Genomic DNA, 10,921 nt, shown 5'->3' with positions numbered 1-10,921 from the left:
TGTATCATCAGCTATGATTTCCCAAGGTCTGTGCAGCCTCTGGTGATTGTGATACAGCAGTTTCAGTGCAGACAGTGATGTCTGAATCTCTTTCTTATCTGGGATTGTGAACAGCTCCACTGTACTAACAAGACTGGAAAGTCCTCCAGCTGTAGTCATGCATATTGATTCCTGAGTCATTCTAAGTGTGGAGCCACCTCAATATTTTTCATTTTAATAATTTATTCTATCTGTGTCCTCCGATTTTTATTTTGCATCCTGAGATTGGTGATCATCCCAATCGTAGCCTGTTAGATATGAATGGGTACAGCGTTGTGTTTGCATGCATTTTCCTAATTTTCTGTTGTAAGATGGACATCGCCGATCCCCATACACAGGAAGCCTGCTTGTGATTGTTACTCTAAATGTAACCAGAAATCACATCATTTTTATTTTCCTTCATCTGAGGGAAGCTGAATGCATGAATAGTTCAGGCACGTGATTGTCTTTATATCACTTTGGTTTCTGGGCAACAGATAACATGGAGAGGAAGTGTGCGGGTTTTATCTCAGTCTGTCTGGTGGCTTGGTAATTATTAAAAAAAAAGTCACACCTGGTTAGTGGCGTTTACTGATGGGGCCCATTCATACCACATGTTATTGGCCTCCAGTGTATACATGATGGTGTTAAAACATTGCATTTTTTCCTATCCTTTGTTGCACATATTATTATAAACCTTGTATTCATAAAGCGCCAGTATATTACACAGCGCTGTACAATTAAATAGGGGTTGCAAATGACAGACAGATACAAAGAATGACACAGGAGGAGAGCCCACAGAGCTTACAATCTAAGAGACTGGTGGTGCCTCAGCAGGTAAGTGCTTGGTCTGACACTGATCCTTTTATTTTATTTTTTTCATTCAAGTCCAATGGGTAATATTAGCTCTGTATATAGGAGGACAGTCACTTGAACACTCCACACATTCATTTATTGTTCACTGTTGAATTTAGTGTTTTTTATGCTACTCATAATGAGTCCTTTTGGTTGACTATCATAAAATAGATTTCGACTCATAACACCCATTCCCCTCTAACCTATTCCACATGAATCAATTACTTACATCTTTGAAAGAATATATACATGCCTAAATCTGCCTTCCAGCTCCATTTCTAGCACTGCTTCTTATCCAGGTGACAGTTGATCCACTGCTGTAATTGCATGCACAATCCTAGTACCTGTCTGTCCCCTCTTACTGATAACACACTTTTATTTTATCTGCTGGGTACTACTGTAGCTCTTCACTCTCCCTCACCAACCCAAGGGTGGTCTCTGTATACTTTGGTATTAAATGCACTTAAATGCACAGTCCTTTTTTAAGTCCATGGAGGCAGTAGGATTAGCAGTCCCTGGACACTGCCTGTGCAATATGAAAAAAACATACAGCAAGGCTGCTGCCAAGAACCCCCTGACAAAAAAAAAAAATAATTTCAGAGTTCAACACAGTATTTTTTTTTAAAGTCGGGTGGGAAAAAAAAAGTGTAGACGGATGGTGGCCCCTGTATTGTGAGCCAACTCATCAGTAACCACCCAAAAACAGGTTATTGAAAACTGGCGGGGCTGGGGGGAGAACATTTGTTCCAATATGCTCTTGACCTTGTCAAGCTAGTAAGGATTAGTATTACAGCTGCATATTTCCAGCTCTTTTTTTTTTCTGAGGTTATCAGGAGATATCTGTAAGATACACGTGTAATCTGGTATGTGCTGGGGTTGGGTGTGGAAAATGGGAAGAGGGGGAAAAAAAAAAAAACTCTGCATGTTCACATTTCAACTGCAAGATTTTTACTGTACACCTGGCTGCCAAAAAAACCCTTACGAAAGCAGCATTACCTGCTCAGACATGCATTTATTTTGTTTAGTTTGTGACTGTCAAGCAAGCCATATCGGGCCACTCTCCAAGGAACCCCCACGTATATAAAGATGAATGTGATAGGGTAAAAAGAGTTAAGTGCACTTTAAAGTGCAACGCCCAGAAAAGTAAATGTTATCTAAATATGAAAGCCATTTATGTTCATGTGCGGGGTTAATAGCCCTAAATCCTCCCTTCTTTTGTAGTTCTGTGCATGAACAGTAGTGGATAAAGATGCTGTCAGCTTAGCCTTTGAGCTGTACAATGATGATACTACTACATTTACATGGTAATATCTGAGGTTTCCATGACATTTAGTGAAATGGCATTTTGACACTATTGGTTATATTTAAATGAAGCTTTTATTGGAACTTTACCTATGCTGATGATAATAGCTGAACACGCTGATTTTGATCATTTTGTTTTTACCTACAGGGGCAGGTGGAGGAGATGCCAAAGGTGGCAAAGCAGACATGACACTGAATGATTTTGCAGCCGAATATGCAAAGTCCAATAGGAGCACCTGCAAAGGCTGTGAGCAAAAAATTGAGAAGGTAAAATGATTCTAAACAAATATCTCTCAGCTATCACTGCAAATGGTGGTGGTAATTTGAAAAATGTTTTTTTATTATTATTCTAAAATTTAAAATTAGGGAATAAATGCTTTGCTGGCTTCTAAGTTTAGAGGCTGGGGGGGTTGAAAACAAACACACACACACACACACACACACACACGCGGTTGACATAATTTTACAGAGAAACCTCTATCATCCTCTGGTCTCATTGATCAATTTGAAGTGAAGTAGGTGCTACATAATATTAATATTATTACACAGTATTTATATAGCACCGACATATTATGTAGCGCTGTACAAAGTCCATAATCATGTCACTAGCTGTCCCTAAAAGGGGCTCACAATCTAATGTCCCTACCATTATCATATGTCATTAACACAGTCTAAGGTCAATTTTGGGGGTGAAGCCAATTAACCTAACTAATCTAACCTAACTGCAAAATCCCAATTACCATTGGGATTTTGGGATGGCATTTGCCATAATATAAAAGTATGCATACTTGTCCTCACACAAGTCAACCATTACAATGTCAAGGATCCCCCTCCTCATTCCTTTTACTATGTCTTTACTATGCAAACATTGATGATGTAGCTCTTGTTCTTATGTGCAGTGTTGAGCCCAGAAATTTTTTTAAGCTGGGTGGGAAGAAACTGTAGGTATTGTGACCCAACTGTTCAGTACCCACCCAAAAACAGCTGTGTGGTTACTGAAAAGTGCTGGTTGGTGCACCCAGCTAAAAAGGGTTGGAGAGAACACTGTACACGACTTCCATCATCACCATATCAGTCTCTGTTTTAGTATGTTGGGTCTATATGTTGTAGGCAGGGTACACCAATTTATAAAGCTGCTTGGAGCAACAGGAAGAAGTTTGTCTGGCAGAACAGACTTTGTCTGTACATATATACACAGACTTTAATTTTATAGTTTATGGAGTAAAAAAAAAGTGTCCTAATTTTTCCTGTGTTTTACGTTTCATTGTGTTTCCTATGTACAGGGTCAGATTAGATTATCTAAGAAAAGCTTGGATGTGGAGCGACCTCAGCTTGGCATGATCGATCGTTGGTACCACCCAGATTGCTTTGTAAGCCGCCGGGAGGAGCTTGGCTTCCTACCAATGTACAACGCCAGCCAAATGAAGGGCTTTACTATTCTGAATGCTGAAGACAAAGACGCTCTAAAAGCCAAGCTTCCTGCAGTAAAGAATGAGGGGTATGTCTGTGTTGAATAAGATTTTCCAGGTCCTTGTTTTGGTTTTTAAGCTGAACACCAATAAAGAACTGGGTTAAATTAATTTTGAGGTCTAGGAGGGGTATCGGGACCAGCACACTGATGGTCCAAGTTTTTGGGGAGTGGACCCTCAGTGTCCTCACCTACCATGGTCTCGGATTGTAGGGGATGAAGCCACTGCCCACAACTTTAACACAACTGCAATTTTCTGAAAGTCGCTGTTGTGCAACATATAAACGGAAGGTGACAGTGATAAAAAAAATTTTTAGAATCTCCCTAACTTTTTGGTCCTAGTTTTGAATGACAGGGCTGCACAGAAAACACATAAAATGTTTGAATCCTTGGTTCTCAGGCTGCAAAGTTTGGGATCCTATGGGAACAATTTATGCATCATAAGTGTTCTCAATACCTCAACAAAATTTTATGTGCCAGTTCTTGGTATCCAGGGTCACACTTATTTAGAATTCTTTTTCCTATTGGTGAAGATGTAAGTAAGGGAGAGTGTGAAAAAGCATCACAACCCATACACAAGTGTTTAAACACAGTAAAAGCAAAAGTTGCAGTAAAGGGTATGTAAACCGGAAATTGAAATCACAGAAGAATGTTTTTTTCTAATAACAATGCTGAGTTTATCTGTTTTATTATCTTTAGCATTTGCCTATAAAATGTGCTCATAAACTACCTTGTGGTCTTGCACGTATTAACTCTCCTACATCCTGTTAAATGTTGACAACACTCACTTTGTGTATCCCTATTCGAGGCCATTGCTGCCCAAGCACATTGAGGCTGGGTACACACGTGCAATTATTGTCATTGGAAAGGATCTTTTACATTGACGAAAGACTGAACGATGCATGAATGAGCGCTGTACATACAGCGCTGCTCTGCTGTATGGAGTGGTGAAGGGGGAGAACAACGGAGCAACACCCCACTGCGTTCTCTACCCTTCACTTTCAATACAGTTGTTTGCCATTTGTGGATCCACCAGAACAGGTCCGTGAACGATGAGCGCTGTGCGCTATGTCAGATTCTCATCCGGTATCAGCCTTGAGGGGAATATCAGACGAAAATCATCTGACGTGTGTACATAGCCTTGGTTTTCATCCCATGTTAGATCCACCCACACAAGCCAGGTTCTCCTTCCAAAGCACCCACCAGTGGTTTGAGGGGCAGCAGCTTAAGGTCTGGCAGTGTTGTGAAAATGCTGCTCTCCAGCTACCTCCTGAGTTCACTTTCGTGCATCTTAGCTGTTGGTTCACAACCGCAGAAATGGCAAGAGAGGGACTTTGAGATGTGCAGTAAATTAAAATGTATTTTACTTCATTAAACAACATTACTAGTACACTTAGATTTTTTTTTTTCTTTTATTATAACACACACAGATTAATGCAGCTCTGTATTCCTCAATACATGTTTATATGCCAGCAGTGCAGGGTCCTAAATCTGGTATCATCCTCTTACAGTACCTGTACAGAAGATTTTAAAGCTGAGAAATGGTGAAGCACCACAGAGAACCATTCTGTTAGGCTTCAGTTCTTTTACTAAACAAAATGTGCATCCCAGCCTGCACCACCTTTTGTCATTGTCCAGTCATAGGTTGGATGAGGGGCCAGATCCATAAGTGTTGCAGAACTGCAGCAGAGAAAAAACTGGCAGTATTCTGCCCAGAAAGTTTTTTAAGCTGGATGGGAGGAAGTTGTTGGCGGTTGGTGGCCCCTTTATTGTATCCCAACTCTTCAGTAGCCACCCAAAAACACCCGAGTGGTGCGCCCAGCTTAAAAGGGTCCGGGGAGAACACTGACTAGATGAAAAGAAATACAAATTATTTGTTTGCAATTTAGCAGTGCAAATGATACAAAAGCTCATTGACTGACAAGATGACAGCCTATTGTTTTTTCCTGATTTTTCTTGAATGATTGCTAAAGGGATTTCTTGCTTAAAAGCATTTTTGTTTTTACATGCTAATGTAGGTGAGATGCAGAGATCTGATCAGTCCTTTTGATTGGTACTATTGACCTGCTCCCACACAGGAAGATGTTCTTAAATGTCTTTCTGAAGGATTTCAATTTATAGACGTACATAATGGGATTGAGGGCAGAATTAGCATGTGTGAGAATTATCCCAATCTCCAGAATTACAGGTGGTATGTAACAATCTGGGCAGAACAGACTCAACCCATTCATGATATGCAGCGGAGCCCAACATAGCATGAAAAAGAAAATAATTGTGAAAAGAGAAGTTGCTGTTTTTAACTCCTTCATGCCAGCCCCTTGCTTACCAACAAAACCATGGTGGGTTCCTGCCAATGTTCCTTTGAGCTGCCTCCTTACTGCAGAGTAGATTTTGGTATAGATGATGGTCATAATGATGACAGGCAGGTAGAAATAGACAAAGGAGAAAAAGTAAACCAGATACGCCATGTCAATGACATGGACAAAGATACAGTAACCGTGCTCTGGTGGTGCTTTGTGCCAGCCCATAAGTGGCATCAGCCCACTAAGAAATGCCACGATCCAACCTGTGATGATCAGAATTAGCGTGTTTGTGGACGTCATAATGCTTTTATACCGTAGAGGGTTCAGAATGGCGATGTACCTGTCCACTGAGATGGCCAGAAGGCTGAAGGTGGAGCTCATGGTAAGCATGATAATGACGGAGAGCATCAGTAGACATAATTCCAGATTGTGTTGGGGTATTCCTATGCTGGTGAGAATAGCGCAGGGAATGGCGAAGGCTCCGACGCACACGTCCGCCACGGACAGGGACACCAGGAAGTAGTTGGTCACTGTCCATAGTCTCCGATCTTGCATGACTGCAACACACACCAGAATATTTCCTAAAGCTGCTGTGACGGCAATATCAATCTCCCCTGCAGTATAAGGTGGGTCCATGGACAGCATTAGATCTGTAGGTAACTGCAGACTGGCGTTCATATCCTCTTAAAATGTTAGGATCAACTGCATGAATAAAACTTACAAAAGAATAAAATGTTAAGGCAATACCTATGGGTGCATTGTTAGAATTGTACCATTTTTACCAATTTTGGGTGGGGGATTTCTACAACTCCAGTTTTATCCTTGATACCTTTTAGGGCTGAACTTCTAATTTTTAGAAACCTAATACTAATCATGTGCTGTGAGCCACAAAGGTATCAAATAGATGGTACTCCAAAGACTTTTTTTTAGAACTCCCCTGACTTTGGAATGGTCTTCCTCTTGATGTACTTGGTACTTCTAGTTAGTGGAAACTACTACGGGTGTCGAAAACACGACTCGTGTCAACTTGTTCGGCCGCCTCCTGGAAATTACCTACAGCAGCTGTGCCCCCTCGGCTCCTCCTGGTCCTACGACGGCAATCTTTCTTGACGCGGGTTTTTTTACACCTGGGCAATATATATTGAGCCGCGCAACAAATTCATCTTTATTTATACTATAAACTAATAGTGTTGAACTCTGGAGATAGAAAGAAAAATTGCCCTGTGCTGTGCTTTCTATTTCAAGCAGGGGCAGGCAAAGTTTTTTGGCCACTAGGCCATTTATGGGGTGGGCAGGAGCACACTAGGCCGGACCCGCCCTTATGGCTCTGCCCACTACCAGGGAACCCTGAAGTGAATTCCTTCTCTGTATCCATTGCAGAGGAGAGGGATTTACCTTCAGGGAGCTTTACGTATTTACTGTGGCTGCGGTAAATAGGGGAGCAACTGCAAGGGCGGGGCTCCGGTTGTTCCTAACGCCCCCTGGCCTATCCACCGGCAACCTGTGGGATGCCGGCCGGCGATAGGCCAGATCGACCAGGGGGCGTTAGGCCGGAACAAACTACCAACTAGGCCGTATCTGGCCAAAAGCCCGGTGTTTGCCAACCCCTGATTTAAAGGGTTAGTCCAGTGATTGTCAACCTTTGTAAGATGAGGGAACCCTTTCAGGTCTTCATGGAACCCTTGCTATAGTTACTATATCCACAGCTCACAGTACATTAGTACAATGTGAAGAATTCCTCTTACATGGCTGGCCATTGAGAAGAATGTCACCGTTACAGATAGCTAAAAAGATAATTGGTGTAACTTGAAGGTAAGCCTTGAGTGGTTGCATGTATTAGGTGGTCATACACTATTAGTGGTACTTTTTTTTTTTTGTCAGACATGTCTTGTCAGACATGTCTTGTCAGACATGCTCTTGTCAGACATGTCTTGTTTAGAAAGAAAAAGTCAAATGAATTGACTAAGCTAACTTTCTCAATCTTCTTCAACTAAAGCATAGCAAAATTAAACACAACATAGTGAGTACCATGCAATACATGCAAATTCCATCATGTTTTATACCTTAAAAAATGCTGCAAGTACATTATATGTATACCTTGATCCTTCCCAGTTTTCTCCCCAGCCCTTTTTACCTGGGCGCACCACCCAGAACTTTTCAGTAATCACCCGGCTGTTTTTTAGTGGTTACTTAAGAGTTGGGTCACAATACAGGGGCCACCACCTGCCTACAGCTTCATCGGTTAAAAAACATTTCTAGGTTGAACACTGCTTCTAGCAATATAGTAGATTTATAACTTCTTGTACACTCAAAAATGCTGTCAGCCCTGTCCAGTTATGCTACGTTGGACTACAGAACAGGACACCCCTTATGCAGTATTCTCCTCAGAAATTTTTTAAAGCTGTAGCTGGGCGGTCAAAAAGTGGACCTTTACAAAACATGACAAATTTAGTGTTGCTGGTTGTTGCCAAAGAAATCCCGTACCCTCTATAATTCTGTCTGGTTTATACTGCCCCCCCTATAATTTGTTCCAGCTTTCTAACACTTGCCCTGTTAGTATGTCCCATTTTTCCATCATCTTTGTGGTATTCCCTGACTGTCCAGTGCTCCTGTATTGTGACCCAACTTTTCAGTATTCACCCAAAAACAGCCCGGTGGTTACTGAAAAGTGCCAGGTGGTGCGTCCGGCTAAAAGGGGCTGGGGGGAAGACTGCTTTTGGTAAAAATTGAGAATACGGATGTTCGGTAGTTTGATGCTTTTTAACATTTTAGTGCATCAGAGAGATTGTCGTAGGCTTACCACTGTTTGTTTAGAGAACGCTAAGTTTCTAACAGATCAGTGGATATTTTTCTGTACCTGCAGGGATAAAACATAGGGAAATTTGCATGTATTGCCGAGATGTGTGTATTGTGCAATTATAGAAAATACCCCATATCCCCTCTGTAAATATTCAAATTACTCTGTCTACTCCAAAAATGAGTGGGCATGTTGGAGTTTTTGACAAGTGAACAGGTTTTTATTTTGGTAATCGCATGAGTGATCTTTATTGTGATGAATAATATTACCCACTCTTACTGCTGAAATATTTGCATCCCCAGTCAAGTTTTTTTTTTGTTTTTTTTCCTTTTCTTTCTTATATGCAATAACAGCCCTAGAGACTTAGAGAAAAGCCCCATCAAAGTAATCGGGGCTGTACTGGGCAGGCAGGGAAGATTTACAGCAAGTGGATGTGAACACATTTCAGACCCTAAAATATATGGAGCGGCAGAGTGGAATAGATTTGGACAAATTGTATTTGAGCCACTGATCACATCAATTTTCTGGTAGTACAGATATAATCCAAATATACAAACTTTTCACCTAAAATATTTCTACAGAAAATCCAAATAGACTTTCTAAAACTTACTGTCATTTCATGATTATTAATATTTTTAAACAGTATTTATATAGGGCCAACATATTATGCAGCGCTGTACAATAAATAGGGGTTGCAAATGACAGACAGTAACACAGGAAGAGCAGAGGACCCTGCCCGAAGAGCTTACAATCGAAGAGATGATGGACACTTACTTGCTGCTTGGGACGTTGTAAGTGGTGCTTCTGTGGTTCGGGCGATTGCAGACTTTTGCTCTCCAGGCCGGAGACTTCTGTCCCCCTGTATTTATGTGTGTTTTATTTCTCAGTTCTACATCAGGCCAGCTGCTCCACTTCATCACTTTAGTAAGGTGTTGACAGTAGATTTGATTAATGACTCTATTAATTAGCCATTGAAGCAGTAATGTCTTGTAATGTTCCACCCTAGAGGGTAGAAAATATCCATTTTGAGAGATAACAGGCATCACAGCTTGTCAAGCACCTATTCTAATTAGGGAGCTAGTGCAGATGGGATCCAGATTACAAGTTAGGATTCTGTGCTTTGTATGATCTGCCATATTTCCATCATAGAGCTGAATACACAGAATATTATTATTAGTCATGTCACTAGCTGTCCCTCAAAGGAGCTCACAATCTAATGTCCCAACCATAATCATATTTAAATAATATTACAGTCAAAGGTCAGTTTTGGGGGGAAGCCAAATAATCTATCTGCATGTTTTTGGAATGTGGGAGGAAAGCGAGGTACCCAGAGGAAACCCACGCAAACACAGGGAGAAACTGCAAACTCCATGCAGATGGTGTCCTAGCTAAGATTCAAACTGAGACCCAGCGCTGCAAAGGTCAAAGTGCTCACCTCTGAAGCACTGTGCTGCAGATGAAATACATACCTGCCCTGATTGTCCAGTCAAAGAATTTAGTTTTCTGCTTATTCCATTCAGAGATGTGCATCACTCTGCACACAGCCTGCGACTGGACAGTGAAAAGATAATAGCAGATTGATGAGCTCACTTTTGTCATTCTACTCTCTGTATGCACTGCAGCACAATCAATGGGCTCTTGGTGCTGCTACTCCTTCCTCCATTCTGAGTTCTTCTATACAGGGGGTTGTAAACGGCTGATACCAAAGCAAAATTAAGGTGTTTGCACATTTCAAACATTACATCTATTTTAATGATTACAGCGCTGCATTCATTTAGCTTTCATGTTCTTGCATTTAGCTTTTGAAGTTATTTGTTTGCGTCACACGGACATATTTGTTTGCGTCACACGGACTTTACAATCCTAACTCCTTGATTGGGTACACTTGCTAGTGCACACTGCAGCCATATTTGTAAGTAACGTTGGTTCATTCTCATGGGAGGTCCAAGGCAATCCAGTGGATGTAATAGAAATGAACAGGGCCACAGTGTTTTAGGAATAATTTGGCTTTTGGAATGTTTTGCTCTCAAAAGTCTGTTTGGCACCAGACATGGTGGCACTATGAGGATCTCAGGAGTGGGAAGGATGGAACATTTTTAGTATTGCCAGCTGCATTCTATATCAGTGGGTTACAAAATATCTGTCCATAAACATTCATTCTTTTTTTTGTTTTTGTTT

At 41.2% G+C, this 10,921-nt stretch overlaps 1 protein-coding gene across 1 annotated transcript in view; it reads left to right on the top strand.

Annotated features, from left to right (window-relative positions):
• Positions 1-839: 839 nt before the first annotated feature.
• The window catches only part of PARP1 (poly(ADP-ribose) polymerase 1), a gene marked incomplete in the record, with an annotated part of 25,254 nt that continues 15,172 nt past the window's right edge, over positions 840-10,921 (top strand). The window contains 3 exon segments of the mRNA XM_072409940.1: positions 840-855; positions 2,324-2,442; positions 3,459-3,673. Of these exon segments, the coding sequence (XP_072266041.1) occupies positions 2,362-2,442; positions 3,459-3,673 (296 nt within the window).

The sequence above is a fragment of the Pyxicephalus adspersus genome, chromosome 4 (assembly GCF_032062135.1).
Source record: "Pyxicephalus adspersus chromosome 4, UCB_Pads_2.0, whole genome shotgun sequence".
NCBI classification, from domain to species: domain Eukaryota; kingdom Metazoa; phylum Chordata; class Amphibia; order Anura; family Pyxicephalidae; genus Pyxicephalus; species Pyxicephalus adspersus.
This window is presented reverse-complemented; position numbering and strand designations above follow the sequence as displayed.